At 40.9% G+C, this 24,743-nt stretch overlaps 1 protein-coding gene across 1 annotated transcript in view; it reads right to left on the bottom strand.

The window, feature by feature from the left end:
* LOC141112901 (vomeronasal type-2 receptor 26-like) overlaps positions 1 to 1,670 on the bottom strand; it is a 28,781-nt gene extending 27,111 nt beyond the window's left edge. Inside the window, exon 1 of the mRNA XM_073606005.1 lies at positions 1,005 to 1,670. Coding sequence (XP_073462106.1) covers positions 1,005 to 1,670 — 666 coding nt within the window. The remainder of the gene's footprint in view (positions 1 to 1,004) is intronic.
* Between the last annotated feature and the right edge of the window lie 23,073 nt (positions 1,671 to 24,743).

Raw genomic sequence — 24,743 nt, 5'->3', positions numbered from 1 at the left:
TTAGGGGCGGTTTTCAGGCGGTATTTTTAGCGCAATACCGCCTGAAAACCGCTCCAGTGTGGAAGGGGTCTTACTTATTTACAGAATTTTATAACAGAAACAAAAGCAAAACTTTTATTTTTTTCAAAATTTTTGGTCTTTTTTTATTTGTTTAGCACAAAAATAAAAATAGCAGAGGTGATCAAATACCATCAAAAGAAAGCTCTATTTGTGGGAAAAAAAATAATAAAAATTCTGTTTGGGTACAGTGTAGCATCACCCCGCAATTGTCATTTAAACAGCGACAGCGCAGAAAGATGAAAATTGGCCTGGGCAGGAAGGGGGGTAAGTGCCCGGTATTGAAGTGGTTAAAGAAAAGAATAGAATAAATTAGAAAAAAAAAAACAAGAGAATAGAATAGAATAAAATAGAAAGAATATAATCTTCTTCCAAACTATACATTTCGAATAGAATAAATTTGAATTCCTATTAGAATTTTTCGCATTAGGACAAATTGAATTCAATCAAATGGAATTTGGAAAGTTTGAATCGAAATAGAAAACAAATAAATGAACCGAAAACAATTAAATAAATTTACCAAATTGCACATTACGTAGCATGCATGGTTAAAGACATTATAATATATCAATAAATGAAATGTATTGCAGTTTACCAGTCCGTGGATGTGGTGGCTGCATTTGTTTTCATTTTCAGCAATAACAAAAAAAAAAACCTGTTGATCTTGCCAGAAATGTGATGTTGTTGTCATTTCCCATGAACTGAGCTGGGAGCGAAACAATGTTATCTTTCTTATGTAAACTGCTAATCCCATTACTCCCAAAAAATGGGCAGACATGTTTCAAGTCCAGCCTGGCTGGCAAGCATGAATTGCTCCATAGATACAGTGGAGAACTTAGTGAAGCCATCCAGGGACAAGTAGTGTGGGTTATTTGCTGGATTACAAAGATAAAATAAAAGGGAAAAAGTGATTCAGATATACTTTATTCTATGTAGGCTGCACTCACCTGGTGATTAAAGTCAGATAAATGGCTTCCAGATGTCTTCATGAATCCAAGCATATCATGTAGGGCGGTGGCCATAGAGTAAACCGCGAGATACACTTGGTGGGCATTACCGCCATGGAAGAAGTGTTGGATATCAGTAATATGTTCTGTGCCATTGCACTCATGAAGTGACCTTTTATATAAATATTCAAAGAGAAGATTTTTGTCTTTATCTACAGAAGAACAACCAAATTCAATCATCGACAGATCTTCAAGTAATTTGTCGTCTGGCTTTTTATGAGGTTGGAATTCATCAACAAAATTCTGAAATTCTGCAATACTTGTGGACTTGGCCCCAAAGGACAAACTACAATTAAATATTTCTGGGTGTTTACCAATGAGGACAATGTTTGCCACCCAGACAGGACTAAGGATGATCGTTTCGTCTTCTACATAACCTCTTATAAAATGTACAAAGTCAGTGTCAAAATCAAACAACGCCCCACAGATTACAATGACATTGACAGATCCTTTTTTAATAGAATGTGTTTGTTCATCTAAATTTCTATGCATGGATGTCCGGCCAGTAACTTGTAATGTAAAAGAAATGCAAATTTTATAGAGATTCATGACTTCCCTCAAAACCATATACTCTTCGCTCCCGCTGTCATCATCAGATCTAATCATTCCTATCCAGGTCCACCCAAAGTACTTCAGCATTTGAGCCAAGTTAGAATAAATTACAAAATCATTTCGAAGCATCCGGAACAAGGTTGGGAAAACCCTCTTGTCTTTCAGTGATGGACTGGTTGCACCATAACTGATCTATAAAACATGAATTGACAATGCTACAAAGCTGCATGATATATAAAAACATGGTGAACCTGGCTGGCCAAAGATTACATTCTGGTTTTCAGCAGAAGCGTTTTTGTAATCAGTGATGAGTTCTAATTAGGGATGAGCTTAGTGTTTGGTCTGAGCGCTAATTCAGATGTTCACGCAAAAGCCAAACATTTAGGGTGTTCAGCGTGGATGGACGTTCAGTGGTTGCTAAGGAACCAGCAGCTGTTTGCACCCACTGTTTCCTTACAACCACTGACATAACCCATTCATTTACAGTCCACGGCCATGTAGTCAAATGGGCGGGTAATGGAGCGGGTGATATCATTACCTTTATATGGCCACATGGTTAAATTTGGGAAATTACTTTAACCTGAACAGTGAATGTGGGGATGGGGCCCTTGTCCTTATCAATAGAAAGACAAAGTGCTTTGCTGAGAGGGTCTTCCCTGGCAAAGCTCAATACACATGTTGAGGGCATGTGACTCTTGTCCCCACCATTCTTGGCCAGTCAGGCTGAATGCTCAGGTTAAGGGTCTGGAGTGGATTTTTAGAGGGACCTCATGCATTTTTTTTTTTGCATGGACTTCACTTCAAAACCAAGGAATGCCTGAGGGACCTCACGCCCTTTTTAAAATTGTATTTTGCACTTTTACCCCCTTCCTGCCCAGGACAATCTTCAGCTTTCAGCGCTATCGCGCTTTGAATGACCATTGCGCGGTCATGCAACACTGTACCCAAACTGAATAAATGGTGGTGTTTGTGCTGTGTGAAAGAGAGTGTGTGGGAGAGGCAAAAGGAATGAGGGTGGTACTGCTTATATGTAAAGAGAAAGTGTTGTGAAAATTATATCAAACAAAAATCATATAAATAAACGTGATATAATCCTGATATAAACGTGACAAATCAATTAGCATAATCAAGTGGATAAAATGTCAAGTAAAACAAATAAACGTGATCCAGTGAAATAAAAGTCCATATATAAATAAAACAGTGATGGGTGAAGGCTCAACAAAAAGTCTGCGTGACTGTAATCAATGAATCCCACCACCAATATAGCACAAAATGCTGAAAAAACGCCAATCTTCAGTGATGACACCTGTGTGTCTGCAAGCAACTCACCTTACTGCCGTAAGGTATACAGCATGGGTTAATCACAGATGCAAAGTATGATGATTCCCTCCTGGCTGTGTTTTATTGCTTGGATGATCTCTGTAGCAGGTTTCCAGCATATGGAGAAAGAAATTAATAACATAATTCCGTAAGATAAATGAAGGGGGATGGGATAAAAGCAGATCCTAAAGTGATGCACTCACTTTTAAAATAAGGAGCATAGACAACAATCCACGAACGCCGAGTTCCTAAGCCCCTGTGTATGATCCTGGGTCTGCTCTTGCTCCAACATGTTTCTGATATAGACTCAATGGATGGTTTTAAAATATGGAAAGAGAAATTCCCATAGCATAATCCCATATTTAAAACAATTTATTGTGATAACAAAGCAAAAAAACAAACTCACATTTGTAATGACACGAAATACAGCCAACCATGAGCGCGAGCTCGTCTCCTTCAGTCAGATGTGAATGTACCTAGTGCTCCACTTCCGACGCGTATCGACACGTCCCCTGATGAAGTCACATGACGTGATGATACGCGTCAGGATTAGAGCACTAGGTACATTATGATGTGTTAAGGTGTTAAGATTCTAATCAGACTCAAAAGATCTGTTATGCATTGGGGGTAATCTCTACACATATGTTTTGGGTTTTTTTTTTATTCTTGCTGTAGGATGTCCTAATTCAAAAAGTACATTTACAAAGAAAAAAAAACAGCTTGGCTCATTATTATTTTTAAAATACTATTACATGATATATATATACGGCATTTGACATAAATAATTGTGCCCACTTACAGGGCACTCAGCAGGAGGGAGGGCCAGAAGCTGGGACCAGAGAAGAAGAGGATCTGGGCCAGTGGCGGCCCATCCATTAGGGGTGCAGGGGCGCCGCCCCCCTATCCATGCGTCTGGTGCCCTAATCTATGTATGTGGTATAATAAGTCTAATTTACCCCGTGGTGGGGAGTATTGTTTGGCAACAAGGACCGGCACCCAGGGAACCACAGGCACTGTCAAGTAGGGCATCTACACTACTTTGATCATTTGAAATAAATAAATTGGACTTACTATACCACATACCCTATCCGGCTTGCTAAAGGGATGGAAGCCTTTTGGCTCACCATCTGTAACCTATCTCATATCACTACTCAAAAGTGCATTTAAAAGCTGCTATTCATGAAAGAGGCCCTTCATTTGGCTGTTTAGTGCCTCTCTATACTCCCCTTGGAGCCGGTCAAGTAAGATTTTCTCTCTCCCTTCCCCTCTTCTCCTACACAGTGGCTTGGATGCCTCGTGCTTCCCATATTTTGGTCATGTACCAATAGGATCCCCTGAGGATGCTTTGGGCAAAACACGTAGTGATCTATTGGTTCTGGCATTGTGATCCCGTCGGTTGGCCTTCAGATAGAAGACTATTGTAAAGGAATACACTCAATACTTTTGATGCCACTCGTACACGTTTCCTTGTTTAGCAATATCTGTTAAAGATCGGAGAATGTATATGTATAGTGACATATCTATGCACTTGTCTTTGTGACATGTTTTTATGAAGATATTGAATAAATGTTGATACTTTATTTATACTTTTGAGTACCCCCTTTTTTCCCCATTGGGATTATAGTGGCAGACCTTAAAGTCTGTTTTCCAATTTCACTTTTTCTACTGATCATGATTACAGATGATGTGATAAAACCATAAAAAATAAATAACCAAAAAAGTAAGCTAATTTATATATTTTGTATTTTTTTTGTTTAACAATAAATAAAAAAGGCAAAAATAAAATTCATTATCTTTTGTAAGTAGTACACAGTTACATAGTTAATCTGGTTGAAAAAAGACATAAATCCAGGTTAACCAACTGATTAAAAAAAAACACACACACAAATAGAAAACTTCCATATATACTATTCTGTACCCACAGTTGAGAAAGGTAAAAAAACTAAATAAAGCATGATACAATTTGCTCCAGTGGGGTAAAAAATGCTTCCTGATCCCCCAAGAGGCAATTGGATACTCCCTGGATCAACTATAAATTAGTATTCAGTTAAATTATGTACATTTAGGAAATAATCATTGCTTTTTTTTTTTAAAGCAATCTACTGAGTTGGCCAGAACCGGCTCTTGATGGAGTCTATTCCACATTTTCACAGCTCTTACTATGAATAAGTCTTTCCGTATTTGGAGATGAAATCTCTTTTCCTCAAGACCTAAAATTTAATAACTCATCTCCAAGTTCTCTTTATGAACCACTTATGTAGCACCCTGGTGTTTAGGCAGGGTTGCTCCTAAATTTACCTGCCAGGTATAGCTGCCTTGTCTGCCGTGGCTAATTGTTAAGGATCCATTGATTTCACTTTAAGTCTGTAATTGCTGCACTTCTCTTTTGCCGCTAGGTAGCCGGGTACTTGGTGATATTAGATATGAGAAGGGCAATGCAAGGTCAGATTATGGGTGTATGGGGTATCCCAGCCATTGGGCAGGGGTTTTCTTGAATCCCTTGGCCTGCTGGGAGAACCTATATATTTGGGTGGAGTCCGGTGTTCTGTGCCACCTGGGCGGCTGTCTGGGTAGAGTGGTTTTTAACCCTGTACTACTGCCCGGGAGTTTCTTTTCTTAGGTGTTTATCTATGTTAAGTTTTAACCTTGATATATGCGTTTATTTATTTTTAAAGCGTAATGTCTTATGTAGTCTTTCTCATTAATATGTTTATATGACTTATAGCTAAATTTTACATTTATTATAAATGTGTTGGTATAAAGTTTGCTTTGTACGTACATGGACGGTTATATTGCTAGTTTTTATTTTCTGTGAACAATCAGTACTGGTTATATCCACATGTTGGATTCACTTATACACACTTATATTTATATATTAATTTATCCCATCACTTCCTATATTGCATCTTCACGTCCACACCGTGCGATTCATTCATTGGTCTTTTTATTGTAATATTACGACACTTTTTGTTATTTTTACATTTTATCACTTTCTTATTTTACCTTATCATACTCAATAATTTAATATTTACTCACAGCACATTATATATATATATATATATATATACACACATACATACACACACACATTTATTAGATATTAATAGTTTTTTTCTTTTATATTACACATTTATACTCATTTATTTTTGTACACATGCGCTCTTTATCATACATTCGATATGTATATTATTTCTGCTTTTCATTTTATATTTTTTTATTTTTCACATTCTTTTTCAGCACCAATACAAGTCTTATTTATTTCACATTTCTTGTTTCGTTATCCTTTTTCACCATTCTCTCACTATTTATATATATACACACACACACACACACACACACATATATCTCTTTTATCCATATATGTTTCATATATTTACAACACCTCATTGGTGTTTTCTTTTATGTATATTTTTTTTCACACATCCATGTCCTCCACTTTACAATCACAATCGATCATGTGAAATTGGATTGTTAATTTTCACTCAGTGTTGCTGCCTATGATAGCAAATTCATTTTTTTTTTTCTCTTTTACACCTGTGCTCACTAAAGAGCTTGAGTTCCAATCTAATCATTTAGCCACGTGTGTTTAACTCCCAGCAACAGCATATATTCGATTTCCTGTGAGGTGTTTGTCAGCTATGAGTAAGCACTAACGTTAGTGCGAAACGTCAGCTCTGTTCCTGTCTGCTGTTATCCTGTAATTGATGTGCATCTTCTTAATAAACAAGGCTAATTTATGAGTGCAGCTGTCTAGAATTCATTCCTGTTAAGGCTGTCTGGGTGGATGTGTGTTGTATTTCCCGGGCTGCTAGGTCAGAGTTTGGGCCTATCCCGGGCACATCTGACTGCTATATACGAACAAAGGGAAAGAGGGTAAAACCAGGTCCTACTGTATACATAACCAGGTGATAGGGAAAAATAATAATTTACCCTTAGAGCATTTACCGAAATCTGGTAATGTTGCTATAGCCGAAAAAAGACCAAGGCATACAATAGAAAAAAATCAACCTCTGTATCTCTACAGGGATCAACAAAAGTGGCTACTTTAGGCAACAATGAGTCAACACCGGAGTATGTATATAAAAATATGAATGTATTTATTAATTAAAACGCTGCTTCAGTGCACATTAAATGCATCCACATGCAGGGCGTGAGCTCATGCACGTGCTGTGCACCACCAGGTGCTATAATGAAGCACTACCTTGGTGGGCACTATGGTTAGTGAATACTAATCAAACAGAAAGGCAAGATCACATGAATCTAAACAAACGAAAAAACAAGGGACATACATATAGTTGCATATAAAGCAATAGTATATGTGGCATCAGATGTAACTCATAGCTTGACGCGTTTCGTGAATACCTTCACTCGTCAGGAGCAGATGCGACAATTGCCTGTAGAAAATATATATAGATAGATATGTATGTATATGTAGATAGATAGATATGGTAAACCACAATAAAATAAGTAGGCTTTGACTCAAAGTGATTGGCCAAGCACACTTACCAAGTCGGGCAGCTGATAAAGCATGCGATAAACGGCACAAGGTGAGCCGTCCAATCTTCAGGGTAGTATCTTCCCCAAGCATCACCCCCGCCTCGCTGCTGGGTCCCTAGCTTGGCACTCAAGATATTTCTCAAGCTTCACTCCACTGGCCTGCTCGCACCCCTAGCTTGACACACAAAGCTTGCTTCAGCTACTCATTGTGGTCCCTGGTAATAAGAGAATGCAAGAGAACAGTGCAGGTTTGGGATTGTGGCTTGCAGTCCAATCAGAAGTGACGGTTGTTCCGGCCAGAGAACCTGTCGTGGGCGGAGGTAGAAGGGAAAGCTGTTGCCACTAAGGGACCAACCACCTTATTACCAGGGACCACAATGAGTAGCTGAAGCAAGCTTTGTGTGTCAAGCTAGGGGTGCGAGCAGGCCAGTGGGGTGAAGCTTGAGAAATATCTTGAGTGCCAAGCTAGGGACCCAGCAGCGAGGCGGGGGTGATGCTTGGGGAAGATACTACCCTGAAGATTGGACGGCTCACCTTGTGCCGTTTATCGCATGCTTTATCAGCTGCCCGACTTGGTAAGTGTGCTTGGCCAACCACTTTGAGTCAAAGCCTACTTATTTTATTGTGGTTTACCATATCTATCTATCTACATATACATACATATCTATCTATATATATTTTCTACAGGCAATTGTCGCATCTGCTCCTGACGAGTGAAGGTATTCACGAAACGCGTCAAGCTATGAGTTACATCTGATGCCACATATACTATTGCTTTATATGCAACTACCCCACTATCATGTACCCATTATGATATGTGTTTCTTGATTGTACTCTTTATCTACCATGCCTATTTGTTGTGCCATCTATATGTGTGCATATTATATGAAACTTTTTTCAATGACTACTATGTTACAAATTAAATACTTTTTTACCCTTACCTCTGCATTCCCACTGCTTCATTTAAAGTCCCAAATTTCCTTTGCTATGTATCTGAAATAGGGATGGAGGCACTTAACCGTGCCTCATTTAAAGTCCCAAATCCCCCACAATATAAATTATATACAGGGATGGAAGCAGTTGGAAATTGGATTGACAGTGTTCCCCTGCCATCCACTTGTGAGGATTGCTCTTAATATGTCTGTATACCCCCATCTGTACATCTAGGATACTCTAAATACTGTGTTTAATCATATATGCATTCACTATTTTTACAAATATCATTATTAGATGGCATTCCGGGCACTGGTCTTGTGTTCTCACATGATTACCAACAACTTTGTTTATTGCACGCTTGTCGTTGGCCAGTGTGATATGCCTCTGTGGTTTATTGGGCTTCATGGTGGTGCTGGGGAGTTTCCCCTCTCCATGGGGGCTGCGATGCGCTCTGTGGGTCCCCCCTTCCTCCCCTTACACCTCTGAGTGTTTGGGAAGATGGGGGGACGCCCCTCAGCGCATCGGCGCCACTCTCCTTGCATTGTGCATGTGACGTCAGTCACGACGCCACCACACTGATGTACTGAGTATCCATCTACATGCTCCCTGTCATGGAGGTCTGGCACCAATCGCTGAGCAATTAATGAGCTCAGGTGCGGATGCCGTTCCTCCTGATGTGCACGCACGTGGCACTGGTGACGTGTACTCTATATTCCCCACTTGGAGCAGGCTGTCTACACGGCTGGTCTCCTTTTGGGGTTTTTCTGCGGACCATTTTTTGGTCCTCTGGTATGACATGGATGCAGCAATTGGGTAAGGGCCCCTTGGTTTATTGGTATCACTCTTTTATTTCATTATATCTCTTCATTTTGGTTGTTATGTCTCCTGCTACTTCCCACATCTCTCTTTTATCACTTACAGCCTTTTTTTCACCAACACTATTAATATCCTTTTTTAGCAACATGCACATTTGTCATCCAGTTAACCTTTCCCCACACCATCACTTCATGTATCCATACTGGGCTTATTGTCTATTAATTACTTCAAAATAATCTACTGCTGTTCGTATTACATACTATATTTAATATTCATTCCCAGATACTCCTGTTTGATGAGCCACCTACCACCACTGTGTATACATGGATATCATCCTTACACTCATGTATTCTCTCACACTATCCTATGCTGCAATCCTGTATACATGCCACCTCAGCCCCTGTGGAGAGGTCTGTATTCTCTGGCTCACCTTGTGCATGTTTATCGCATGCTTTATCAGCTGCCCGACTTGCTAAGTGTGCTTGGCCAATCACTTTGAGTAAAAGCCTACTTATTTTATTCTTCTCTACATTGAGTGTGGTTTACCATATCTATATATATTTATATATATATATATATATGTATATATATATTCTACAGGCAATTGTCGCATCTGCTCCTGACGAGTGAAGGTATTCACAAAACGCATTGAGCTATGAGTAACATCCGATGCCACATTCATATCAGTTATCTCCTGATATACCTGCATATCATGTGATCACAGACCTAGTTATCCGGCATGCCACCTTTGGCACTTGTAGGCTATACTATTGCTTTATATGCAACTACCCATTATGATATGTGTTTCTTGATTGTACTTTGTATCTACCATGCCTATTTTTTGTGCTATCTATATGAGTGCATATTATATGAAACCTTTTTAATTGACTACTATGTTACGAATTAAATACTTTTTTACCCTTACCCTTCCCACTGCTTCATTTAAAGCCCCAAACTTTCTTTGCAATGTACCCTGAAGATTGGAGGAGCTCAAGGGATTTAGTGACAGTGAATCACCTGGTATAGCGAGAGACTGGGAGCTCAGTGGGCTGAAGAACTACAAGAAGTGATTGTAGTGGAAGCGAAGAAACTGTTACACTTTGTGTTAGGAACTGTTAAAGACTGTTGCCATGGGAGACAGCATTCCTATACATGCAGATGTGGTGTCTTGCTGGATACCTTTCCCTGAATGGCTGTTCTCCTGTTAAAGTCTCGGAGTCTGCCAATTATTCTCGCAAGGGTGTCCTGTCCCTAACCTTCTCTCCCAAAGTTCTGTTAAGAGAAATAAAATCTCTTTTGCATTCAAGAAGTGTCTGATGCCCAATCAATCTACCTTGTATTACACCCACTATGCCATGCAACCCACCATATACAGAAGGATGTCAGCTATCCCTGGCCCTGGAGGTTCTCATTAGACCGAAGGAGGCCTGGGACCTTGCTACACTTACATAGTATTAATTGATCACATTGAGCTGGACTTGTTCTATAACACTAAAGATGTTTTGACATTTATCCAAGTAGCTTCCTCTGTTCTAATAAGTGACAGAATGAAGCCCCATCATTTATTTCCACATGGGTCAATTAATCACCCAGAATCAAACACCATGGAGGGTGTCAATGCAGATGCTGATTGTCCCAGAACATGATGGGACGTGTTTGTGTTCTAATTACATAATCCAAACCCTATGGTGCCATGGCATCTGGAACAGGTAATAATTACTCCGATCATATAGCTATAAGTGTTAATCGTTATCAAATTGCCAGTGTAGAATTGTTAAAATGATATTATATGTAGATGATATTGAAGACCATTAACAATGGTCCTGGCTGGTAAGGCCATTGCTATATGATCAGATCTGAACATTTGAAAATGAAATTTAGACCTTCTCACAATAAACTGTTTTAATGGAGTCAACCTAAATTCTAAAAGAAAAAAAGGCTTTACTGACCTGTACATAATGATATAAAGCCAATATCTGTGCTATAGATGTGGTGGTTGCAGAGCTCTGGTCTCCAATAAAGCCCAGTATTTTTTTACGTTCTCTGCAAGAGTAATTTGGGACCATCTTTCCCGGTCCAGATAAAATCTGCAATGTGTTTTTTATCGCCTTTCTGCTCTCCAGACAGGAGTCATATACGTGATATCCAAGAGTAATATTTGGTAACATTGTAGGGTTATTGTTAATTTCTTCAATGGCAAAAAAAAAAGTCAACAGATCCTTATAAAAGTGTGGCTGAGGACTGCAAAACAAAAAAAAGTATGATTTGGGGTTTTCAGTTATTTTGGGGGTATATTGGTTTTTATTTTATGTTGAGAAAGGACCTTCATTTTAGAGTACAGTTTAGTTTAGTTTTATGTTGATGGGGCCTATATTTAAGTTTGGGTGGTCAAAGCAAAGCATTCACGTGTTACTTACCATCTTTTCTTGAAGATGTCTTTTGTTTGCAGCACAGCGCTACATCATTTGAAAAAACAACTGTGTAAAAGTAGTGTACACTTTTACCATCTCACACTATATCACTCACATTCATTGCACCCCCTGTCCCAATAGACAAAATAAAAGTTAGACATAGGCCTACTATCCCTAACTCAAACTGTTCTTCTACTGCCCAATTTTACTCTGCGGTATCCTCTACAGTATATCAATCCTTGTAGTAAAACCCCAACCTGTGCTTCTTGACTTCTAGTACATTTCATCCTTGCTTTGCACAAGTGAAAGTAGTAGGCCGAGGAAGAGGTGAGCATGCCTCAAAACGCATTTCTATTGCGCATGCCCAGAATGTGATGTCAAATGAGGGAGTTCCTTGTGTCCGTGGTGGCTCTTTCAGGTCCCGTGCATTACCCAGGGGATTCCACAATGGGATCGGTGCCCACCATCCAGGCTGTCCCATGCCTGTGGCCAAAGTTGGAGAGACTTTCCTTGTGAGACTTTGATGTTCCACCATTGCTCACAATACTCACCTGTACTTTGTCATCTTTGTGAGTGCAGTTTTATTGTTTCATAAATGTTTATGCTTTTATTACTTACTACACTATGGTGTATTTGCACTGTGATTTCTCCTTGTTTGCATGCACCCACTCCTGTATACCCAAAATCATTACCTACACAGACAGAGTAGTAGGCTGCCATTTAGTTTTGAGCTGCCCACCTTTATCTTTGTATAATTTGTTATTGTGGTTGAAGTGGTTGTAAACCCTGTTACACCACTTGTACCTACAGGTAAGCCTATAAGAAGGCTTACCCGTAGGTACTGTAAAAATCTCCTAAACCTGCACAGTTTAGGAGATATTTACCATATATGCTTGCACCACGAGTTTGAATCCTATGGGTAAAAGGTCTGTAAAGGTTCTCATTTATTCAGGTCACGGTATAGCTAGTCATAGTCACATTCATTCATGTAATGGTAAAGACAATTCATAGCTTATCAAAGCCACTTCTTTACTGAAATCTGTAACAGGGAAGACAATGCAGGAGAAGAAATAGGGACGGGGACAAAGCTTACCACCCCATAACACCCTGAGCAAGGACCTCCAGGCTTTATTTTAACCACTTCAGCTCAGGAAGGTTTACCCCCCTTCCTGTCCAGGCCATTTTTTGTGATACGGTACTGCTTTGATTTAACTGGCTATTGCGTGGTCGTGCTGTACCCAAATAAAATTGATGTCCATTTTTCCCACAAATAGAGCTTTCTTTTGGTGGTGTTTGGTCAGCTCTGTAGTTTTTATTTTTTGAGCTATAATCAAAAAAAAAAAAAGACAATTTTGAAAAAAAAAAAATATTTTTTTTTTTACTTTCTGCTATACAACATTTTCAATAAATTAAAAAAAAATCAAATTTCTTCATCAATTTAGGCCAATACATATTCTGCTACATATTTTTGGCAAAAAAGATTGCAAAAATATTGATTGGTTTGTGCAAAAGTTATAGCGTCTACAAACTTTGAGATAGATTTATGGACTTTAGATTTTTTTTTGTTTTTACTAGAAATGGTGGTGACTAGCCATTTTTAGTGGAATTGCGGCGGACAAATCTGACACTAGAAGTAGAGCTGCACAATTCTGGCTAAAATTAGCTCATCTACACACAGAAGTTCATCCCTTTGATCCAACAACGTAAAGCTACAATGTTTATAGTTAATCTATTAGCCTGGACAATGTTGTGAAATACTTGGCAGGCTGCCCGGGTTTTATCTTTTGACAGCTGAGTGAGCAGAGAACTCTCTACACGTTACATGAAAGAATTTGGAATTTCTCCATAGAGATCGTGAGGGGGGTTGAATCGAGATCACGATTTTTTAATGGCTAATCGTGCAGCTCTAACACTAATTTACACTTTTTGTGGACCAGTGACACTAATATAGTGATCAGTGCTAAAATAAAGACTGCATTGTCACTGTATAAATGACACTGGCAGGGGAGGGGTTAACATCAGGGGTGATCAACGGGTTAAGTGTGCTCCTAGGGGGTGCTTTATAACTGTGTGGGGGATGGACTGACTGGAGGAAGCAAGAAATCTGTGTTCCTGATCAGCAGAGATGCAATATCTCTCTCTTCCTGTCTGACAGAACGATGGTCTGCCTTGTTTACATAGGCAGACCACCGTTCTGCCTCTCCTACGAATGATCGCTGGTGGACAGCGGGCATTGTGGCCACCGGACCCGCTGATTGGCTCCCGCTGTGTCCAATCACAACAGGGATCACGTTGGTACCCTGATGAAGTCACGTGGGCATTACGCTACGCTTTGGGACAGACAGGGACACCGGAAGTGACGTTTTTTGTGCACAAGCTCGCCGCTCGTAGTTTACATGCTTTTAACTTGCTTTGGTCATGTGAGTACCCCAGCTCGAAGCTGAATAAAGTACATTTTGTTTTTACCTTATCACACTATTTGGAACCCCCTTTTTCTTCCACATATCTTCATGGGTGAACCCGGGAGGGGTACCCAAAACACACACTCGATTTAAGAAGTACACTTTTACACCCTATTTCTGCAGGAATTTTCAATTAAACGCCACCTAGAGGAAACCATTGGTATCTATCCATAAAAGCTTGTAACAAGATCGTCCAGGACATCTATTGTTTTCTACATGCTGTTACCTTACAGCTGTAAAGTAAGAGGCCATCTTGCACCTAGGTGTCACGGCACAAGAAAGAAAAGACACCCACCTTTATGTCACCTCAATATTTGTATTTTGTGCAAGAGCCTTTTCACCTTTTTAAGATATCACTACTATTACTGAAGATTTTAAGTTTTTTTTATTTCACTGATCATCACTAAGGATGAGCTTCGAGTTGAAGTCGAACTCATGTTCGACTCGAACATCGGCTGTTCGCCGAACAATTTGGGGTGTTCGCGGCAAATTCGAAAGCCGCGGAACAACCTTTAAAAAAAGTCTATGGGAGGACTTAAAAGTGCTAATTTTAAAGGCTTATATGCATGGTATTGTCATAAAAAGTGTTTGGGGACTTGGGTCCTGCCCCAGGGGACATGGATCAATGCAAAATTTTTTTTTAAAAACGGCCGTTTTTTCGGAAGCACTGATTTTAATAATGCTTAAAGTGAAACAATAAAAGTGTAATATTCCTTTAAGTTTCGTACCTGGGGGGTGTCTATAGTATGCCTGTAAAGGGGCGCATGTTTCCTGTGTTTACAACAGTCTGACAGCAAAATGACATTTCAAAGGAAAAAAAGTCATTTAAAACTACTCGCAGGCTGCAGCTATTAATGAATTGCCGGTCCAACAATACACATAAAAGTTTATTGATAAAAACGGCATGGGAATTCCCCACAGGGGAACCCCAAACCAAAATAAAATTTAAAAAAAGATGTGGGGGTCCCCCTAAATTCCATACCAGGCCCTTTAGGTCTGGTATGGATATTAAGGGGAACCCCGGCCAAAATTTTTTAAAAAATGGCGTGGGGTCTCCCCAAAAATCCATACCAGACCCTTATCGGAGCACGCAACCTGGCAGGCCGCAGGAAAAGAGGGGGGACGAGAGAGCGCCCCCCTCCTGAACCATACCAGGCCACATGCCCTCACATGCCCTTCAGTCCCGAAGGGTCTGGTATAGATTTTGAGGGGAACTCCACGCCATTTTTTTTTTTTTAATTTTGGCCGGGGTTCCCCTTAATATCCATACCAGACCTGAAGGGCCTGGTATGGAATTTAGGGGGACCCCCACATCATTTTTTTTTAAATTTTGGTTCGAGGTTCCCCTGTGGGGAATTCCCATGCCATTTTTTATCAATGAACTTTTATTTGGATTGTCGGACCGGCAATTCATTAATAGCCGAAAGTAGTTTTAAATGACTTTTTTTCCTTTGAAATGTCATTTTGCTGTCAGACTGTTCTAAACACGGAAAACATGCGTCCCTTTACAGGCATACTATAGACACCCCACAGGTACGAAATTTAAAGGAATATTACACTTTTATTGTTTCACTTTAAGCATTATTAAAATCACTGCCCCCGAAAAAATGGCTGTTTTTAAAACTTTTTTTTGCATTGATCCATGTCCCCTGGGGCAGGACCCAGGTCCCCAAACACTATTTGACACTTTATGACAATAACTTGCATATAAGCCTTTAAAATTAGCACTTTTGATTATTCATGTTCATGTCCCATAGACTTTAACGGTGTTCGAACAAATTTTTTGCCTGTTCGCAAGTTCTGGTGCAACCTGAACAGGGGGGTGTTCGGCTCATCCTTAATCATCACTGTTTGTTGCAGCAAGATTTTAATGTTTATGTATTTATTCTATTTGTAGCAGCGCAGCATCAGTCACTTTATATACAGGAATCATGTACAGGTACCTTATTTTGCACTTTGGTCTGCCCTGCCACAGTAAATGTACATGGGGCGGTCCTTAAGTGGTTAATGAAAGCTACAGATTTATAGAGATTGAAGATGACTTTTGACATTAACATGTTAAAGCTTCTATGAGATTTTAGTGATTGGGATCACGTCTATTCTAATATCAGGTTAGGTCTGATTGCTTTCCTGTATGTGAAGTCTTATGCCATGTACACACGATCGGACATTGATCGGACATTCCGACAACAAAATCCATCTGATTTTTTCTGACGGATGTTGGCTCAAACTTGTCTTGCATACACACGGTCGCACAAATTTGTCGGAAAATCTGATCGCTCTGAACGCGGTGACGTAAAACACTTATGTCGGGACTATAAACGGGGCAGTAGCCAATAGCTTTCGTCTCTTAATTTATTCTGAGCATGCGTGGCACTTTGTGCGTCGGAGTTGTGTACATGCGATCGGAATTTAAACTATCAGATTTTGTTGTCGGAAAATTTTATATCCTGCTCTCAAACTTTGTGTGTCGGAAATCCCGACGAAAAAGGTCAGATGGAGCCCACACACGATCGGAATTTCGGACAACACAATCCGATCGCACTTTTTCCATCGGAAAATCCGACTGTGTGTACAGGGCATAACAGTGCATTGCTCTAGTTTCAGCTCTTACATTGTATCCTCGGCATTGGGTGCACTGTTTGACAGAAAGACTTAGGATCTAAATGAAATTCCAACCTTCTGCAACCCAAAACCCCTACTTAGGAAAGGAGTCTGCGTATGTTTGTGGTGACACTTGTCTGCTGCCGGCGCGGTGTTTGCTGTAACTGGGAATCCCGCACGCTGTGAGATCAAAGACAAAGCAGACAAAGCCGGGATCAATGCTGAGGATACAATGAAAGAGCTGAAACTAGAGCAATGCAGTGTTAGACTTCAAACACAGGAAAGCAATCAGACGTAACCTGATATTAACCTGATGTTAAAAATTATATTAAAAATAGACGTGATCCCAATCACTAAAATCTCATAGAAGCTTTAACATGTTAATGTCAAAAGTCATTTTCAGTCTTTGTAGATCTGCAGCTTTAATTAAAATAAAGCCTGCTGATCCTGCCATGGAGGTCCTTGCTCAGGAATTTATGGGGTGGAAAGATCTGTCCCTGTTTCCTAATTCTTCTCCTGCATTGTCACACTTTTTTTGAGATAGGTTCTCTTATACATATGAGGCAGGATACTCACTTCAAACACCACATTATAAAAAAAATTCTGGGTATAGTTGGAGAGTCGTAGTGTACTCCTCTTAAAATACTATTGACAGTGAAGACCCCTCCGATTATAACGTCTCCATCCTGATAATACTCATAGTCTTCATATACGGCGGCATCCTCTGGTACGTAGGTTGATGCCAGTCTTTGGTTTTCAGTGTCAGTGGTACAAGGTGTCACATACAGAAGGAGCACACACAATTCTCCAATCTGTGTATGAGATGTCAGTATAAATCTACACAGTACAACAGCAAGGAGATGAAGGGAGGTCACTATAACCCGGTATAACATTGTCTGGAATACACAAGGCTACAGATCATGTCTATGGAATAAAACTGCATCCTCTTATATAGAGTGCTGTGCAGCTGCAATACGGTTAAATATAACTATTTTATTTTCTGTTAATGTCAGACTTTATCTTTGAATAGAAGAAAGAGAAGAAGATAAAAGACAAACATTTGTAGGTGAGTCTTTTTTTTAAAAAGCTTATCAGCAGACATTAAAATTAGTTGTTCCTAAACCAGTGTTATCCAAACTCAATGGGAAACAAATGTTAATAAAAACAGTAAATGGCCAATTTTCGGCTAATAGGCAATGGATGGTCAAACAATTGGCATGGGGGGTCTGGGCATTGCCCTGGGGGACATTCAAATTAACAAAACCCCTTCTCACTACTAGTAATGAAATTAAGGTACCCCCATTCAGTTTGGGGAACATTACTAAAGTTCAGGTGCCAGTTCTGAACCCCTCTGAACTCAATGGGAAACAAATGTTAGAAAACAGTAATGGCCAATGTTCGGTTAATAGGCAATGGATGGTTAAACAAATGATATGGCGGGCTGGGCATTGCCCTGGGGGGACATGGACCAAAGCAAAACCTTTTTTGGTGGGAAGCAGAGATTTAAATCAAAGCAAAGGCAAGAACTATCAGCCGAACAGCCCTGACTTCAGTTCAGCAGAGGGTTCATCAAACTGAAGAAGTTGAGATACAAACCCTGAACTACACTGAAATCAATGGAAGCCAAATATGTCAAATTATTTTGGGCTAATTTGCAAGGGGTGTAAAAAAAAAAAAACATGGAGAAAGCACTGTCTTGGGGATCATATACCAATGTAATTTTATTTCTTTAATCAATACAGCCAGGAGCAGTGATTTTTTTTAGCATTCACATTTACCAAAGAAAATGGCAGGAGCTGGCGGAGGTTACATATAGCAGGTGATTGGTTGCTAGAACACCGGATGGTCCTAGCAAACGGCCACCAGCTTGATAATAGGCAGTGGTAATTCCAGCAGCTCGCTCTCTCCCTCTGTCCAGTACTGTGCTGCCTCCCACTCTCCGCTCTGCTGTACATCCTTTATAAGGTAGGAGAGTGCTACCCACACACTGCTGTGTGTTTGTGTCAGGGGGGTGATGTGAGGGGGAATGGACACTACTGTGGCTGGGGGGGAGGGCAGAGGAAACTGCTATGGGGGCCAGAGGACACTGCCTTGGGGGTGGTGTTGTAAAGGAGGAAGAGGACACTTCAATAGGGGGGCAGAGGACACTACTGTGTGGGGGGGACTGAGGACACTACTGTATGTGAGGGGCAGAGTACATTACTGTGGGGGAGGGAAGAAGTGAAAGGGGCAAAGGACACTTCTTATGGAGGATAGAGGACACTATTTTTTTTTCCTTTTTTCGGTTCGTCAGGCGGTGGGAGATGGATTTACATTGCGGGACATTTTATTTTTTTATTTTTAATAAAGGACTTGGCCCAGGGTGTCTCTTGTAATTTTTACTATTTTTGACACTTTGACAATGTACCCATTACCAAGTCACATAGGGGGACTGGGATCTGAGGGTCCCTTGTTAAAGGGGGCTTACAGATTCTGATAAGCCCCCCCTCCCGCAGACTCCCACAACCACTGGGAAGGGGTTGTGGGGATGAGGCCCTTGTCCCCATCAACATGGTGAAAAGTTGCTTTGGGGAGCTACTCCAAAGCACTCCCCCATGTTGAGGGCATGTGGCCTGGTATGGTTCAGGAAGGTGGGGCGCTCTCTCATCCCCCCTCTTTTCCTGCCAGGTTGCATGCTCGGATAAGGGTCTGGTATGGATTTTGGGGGACCCCTATGCCTTTTTTTTTTTATTTTGGCGCAGGGTTCCCCTTAAAATCCATACCAGACCCTAGGTCTGGTATGGATTATAGGGGGACCCCTATGCCATTTTTTTTAAAATTGTCGCAGGGTTTCCCTTAATATTAAGGGCCTGGTATGGATTTTAGGGGACCCCACGCAATTTTTTTTTTAATTTTGGTTTGGGGTTCCCCTCAATATTCATACCAGACCCAAAGGGCCTGGCAATGGACTAGGGGGGGACCCATGCCATTTTTTTCAGTTTTATCTATATTGCAGAGACCCAACAATTGATTACAGCAGCGAGCAGTTTTAAATGACTTTTTTCCTTTAGAAATGTCATTTTGCTGCAGCACTGTTCTAAACACAGGAAAAATGTGACACTTTACAGGCATACTATAGACACCCCCCAGGCACAATATTTAAAGCAATATTTCATTGTTATTGTTTCACTTTAAGCATTATTAAAATCACTGCTCCCAAAAAAAATGCAGTTTTTTTATTTTTTTTGCTTTGATACATATTCCCTGGGGCAGGACCCGGGTCCCCACTTTTAATGGCAATAACTTGCATATAAGCCATTAAAATTAGCACTTTTTATTTTTCGTGTCCCATAGACTTTAACGGTGTTTCGTATGTTCGTCCAAATGTTTTGCCTGTTCGCAAGTTCTGGTGTGAACTGAACCAGAGGGTGTTCATCTCATCCTTACTCCTCATAGAACGTTAATAGATTGTTTTGGCAAGAACGATTCTTCATGAATCCATGCTGATTACTGCTAATGATACCATTTTCTTTACTAAAATCTTATAATCTACATATATATGGTCCCTTATCATCCCCTCCAGGAGCTTGCATACTATTGATGTTAGGCTAACTGGTCTGTATTTCCCAGGGATTTATTTTGGCCCTTTTTTAAATATTGGTGCTACATTGACTTTTCTTCAATCAGGTGGTACCATTCCCATTAGTAGACTGTCAGTAAAAATTAGGAACAATGGTCTGGCAATTACTTGACTGAGTTCCCTAAGGACCCTCGGATGCAAGCCATCTGGTTCTGGTGACTTCTCTAATTCTGTCCTCTGTTAGCCATGAGGGTGCTTCCTGTGATGTGTCATGAGGATAAACACTGCAGTTTTGGTTACTGAAGCCCCCTGATTCCTTTGTGAAAACCGAGGAGAAGAACAAATTTAATAAGCCCTGTGCTTATGGCAATGAATGGGTTGGGAAAAGAAATGCTGCCCCTACCGGTACAACCACCTAAGTGGGATGTAAGTGTTAAATAAGAAAAAAAAGGTAGGTGTGGAGCTGTTCTAGGGTACAATAATGTATGCCCCTGTGTGACAGTTTGTGTATCTCTATATTATACGCCCATTAAAAATAATAAATATCAGAGTTTAAAGTGTCAAATGCCTAGTGCAAATACTAGTGTGCGCAAGTGCTATCAATACACGTATGCGAGAGTGAATGAGTGTGTTGTAATAAAAAAAACACTAAAGTGACAGGTGCTCTTCAAAACCGTGCCTTAGTGATACTCATATATATCACAACATGATTTTCATGCAAAAAAAAGTTAATATAACAGGAAGGATAATAACATAATAGATGGCGCCTGTATTAATTTATCGATGGACTAACCAAAAATGGCCGCGGCCACATGACTGATAATCAGGGATCACCACATGCTATTTAAACCAGATGGTGTAGCAAGATGACGTCTTGATGATGAAACGCATAGGGCGGAGCATCTAGCGTCTTTGCATCATTTCCGGTTTCGGGCCATTGAGCGTGAATCGTCCAGGCTTCCTGTGTTAAAAGGCTTTTATGCATTTGAATCAATGTGAGTACATTTCCACTTTTATGTAAAAATAAATGTGATTTAAAACGTAATCACACTATGGAGATGTCTCTTTCCTATATGTGGGAGATGCAGAGGGGGATCTAAAGAAGAAAGATACACCTAATACCACAAGCACAGAAAGATATAGCTGACACAGCAGATAAAGATCTGATGATTGCTGCACAGTGGCAGATACTGTGAAAGTGAAATACCCCTGTGTGGGGTGAGTGGTTCGGGTGATTGCAATACCTATAGGGGGATCTATAAGGAGCACAGATTTGGAGAGCACCTGTCACTTTTTTCATTCTTATATATTTTACAATATATATATATATATATATATATATATATATATATATATATATATATATATATATATTTTTGCATAGGGTTGCGATGCGCCCAGTCCATTACCCGCCACCCGCCCTACCACTGACGGGGGCGGGCCCTGGCCTCGACGCATCGGCGTCATTACTCCCACGTCCCGCCTCCGGCGCCTCTGGCTGCCGTAGGCGGAGCCTATTGGTGATTTACCAACCAGGACCTTGACGCTGCTGGGTTGGGGGGTGGCCACACGATGTTCCTGGCTGCCCGCCCCCGCCGCGTCATCAGGTCCGCCTATGACGTTGGCGTGAGCGCCCCCCCAGCCCTCGGCTTTATCACGGCCGTCATTGGCCGGGCACCTCGTGCGCTCACCATGTCTCTTCGGGGCACGTCACCTGGCCCGGCTATCTCACCACAGGTAACTTCCTTACACACTACACTTCTCCACTGACATCTGCAGTGGCTTCCTGGTTTTGCACACTCACATCTCGGTTCACACATTTCCTTCTTTTGTGATGGGCTATTCCAACCACTCATATTCATGTACACTCTGGGCCCCTCTCCTTGTCTTTTCCTCCCTCTTCACTCCTTTATTCACTCCCTTATTTTCACTCAAGTCACTCACTATCTCATCTCCTTTTTCCATTCCCAGCGTTTTTCCCAATCTCTGGGCCTCGTTATCTGTCCCCGCTTGGTGGCCCTTGTAGGTGCTCCGGCCACCTGGTCGGTCGGGGCCGATGGTCTCCTTGGAGCGTGCTCTCTGCCTCAACCCCGGGTGAGATTCAGTGCACCCGGACCAACATTGCACCACATTGTATGGGTTATCATTCACCCATGCATCGTCTGTGAGTATACCTAAACCAATTTGCATGTTTATGCGTCCATTTTCCTCATACCTTTACTGACACACAGTTATTCTTTCAATGCAGCTACACTGCTTTAGACTCCTGACGATTGGTTTCAAGCCAAGAAACGCGTAGAGTTAACATCTATCGATGCATACATCTATTTATTGTACCATGTGTTACACTACTTCATCATGTCCTGTACATGTATTATCATCATTCAAACCATGTCTGTAAACCTTGTATGTCAACATGCCTCATTGTAGCCCAAATGTACTCCTTTTATCATGTATGTGGTTTTATGATCTTTATGTATTAAACTATGTATCATTTTCTTGCAATATATTCTGTGGGTATCATCATTTGACACAGGATCAACTTTAGGCATCTTACCATCACAGTTTTTATAATGTGGACATATTCACCAACATGCCTCACACAAAGTCCCGCCCCCATTCTCCATTTTTGTGTACAATATGGGATGAAGGCATGTTGGTGCATTCACACAAAATGAGTGGACAGGTCACAACCCCAATTTGCATGAAAATAATGTTTTGATATATATGAGTCTCACTAGGGCACGGTTTTGAAGAGCACCTGTCACTTTAGTTTTTCTTATTACAACACACTCATTTACTCTTGCATACGTGCATTGATAGCACTTGCACACACTAGTATTTACATTAAGCATTTGACACTTTAAACTCAGATTTTTATTATTTTTAGTGGGAGTATAATATAGGGATACACAGAGTGTCACACAGGGGACATGCAATTATTGTACACAGAGTGTCACACAGGGGCATGCAATTATTGTACCCTAGAACAGCGCCACAACTACATTTTCTTATTTAACACTTGCATTTACATTCCACTTAGGTGGTTGTAACTGTGTGACACTCTGCGTATCCCTATATTATATTCCCACAAAAAATAATAAAAATCAGATTTTAAAGTGTCAATTGCTTAGTGTAAATACTAGTGTGTGCAAGTGCTATCAATTCATGTTAAAGAAAAATGTTCCTTAACAAAAGGTTTTTCTAGCAGGGGAACAAAACATAGCCTACTGTCTATTAAGTTTTGGTTAGACCCTCTCTCTGTTTCAGCAAAGACACCAACTCTTTTACAAGCAATGTCCTAGTCAATACCCAGACACATACTCCTCGTATGTCTGTACACAGTGTGAGGGGGTTAGCTCGGCAGCGGGTGTGTGTGACCCCCTGGATGGGTTCACCACACAAAATCAGGCACAGCAGATAGCGTTATAGGTGAAAAAAAACAAAGGTGCAGTTTATTTAGACTATATGCATTGAAAAATAACAGCAAACCAAAAAGAAAGATGAAAAGAAATCCTGGTCAGCTTGACCGCTTACTACACATGTAGATTCCCTATCTAACAACCAGGTGCAGCCTTATGCTGCCTCAGTCCCTATTTCAGAAGTTTGACACACAGGCGTTGACTTACCGCACAGGACAGATTCCATACTACCCAGTCTACACAAACACAGAACTGGTTCTAGGATGGAGCATCTCCCTAAGAATGCTGGGGTGTTTACTTCAGCTGGGCTCATTAACGCTTCCCCTGCAGGACTCCCAGCACTCCCCCTAGTGGTATAAGTCAGCATAAAGCCTGAATCTAGGGCATACATATTTTCCATCCTGGACACAACCAGGTGATTTTACCTGCCTGCTGTCACATACCCCCCCTCTTGTTTCAACCTTGTGGTTGGAACACATGCAGTCAGGCACGCATGTACCCGAGACAAAGCATCCACATTCCCCATTTTAACGCCAGGGCGATGCTTTACTGTAAAGTTGAATTCCTGTAGGGCCAGGAACCACCTATTTACCCTTCTATTGGTCTCCTTGTTTTGAGCCATCCACTTTAAAGGAGCGTGATCAGTAACCAGGTCAAAGTGCCTACCTAGCAGATAGTACCAAAGGGAATCTAGAGCCCACTTCACCGCTAAACACTCCTTCTCAATCGTGGTGTGATTTACCTCATGGGACTTCAATTTCCTGCTGAGGTAAATGACCGGGTACTCTTCCCCATTCCAGACCTGGGACAACACTGCTCCTAACCCAACGTCTGATGGATCAGTTTGTACAACAAAGTCCTTAGAAAAGTCTGGTGAGTATAACACTGGCTGGCTACATAAGGCTGTTTTTAAGGACTGGAATGCTGCTTCAGCCTCTGGGGACCATTTAACCATAACAGACTCTTTCCCTTTTGTCAGGTTGGTGAGGGGCACAGCCTGAGAAGCAACATGGGGAATGAATCACCGATAATAGCCAGCGATTCCCAGAAAGGCTCGTACCTGATTCTTGCTGTTGGGACGTGGCCAGCTCTGTATGGCC

Source organism: Aquarana catesbeiana, linkage group LG11, assembly GCF_042186555.1.
Source record: "Aquarana catesbeiana isolate 2022-GZ linkage group LG11, ASM4218655v1, whole genome shotgun sequence".
Lineage (NCBI taxonomy): Eukaryota > Metazoa > Chordata > Amphibia > Anura > Ranidae > Aquarana > Aquarana catesbeiana.
Note: the sequence above shows the minus strand (reverse complement) of the source record. Positions and strands in the feature narration are given on the sequence as shown.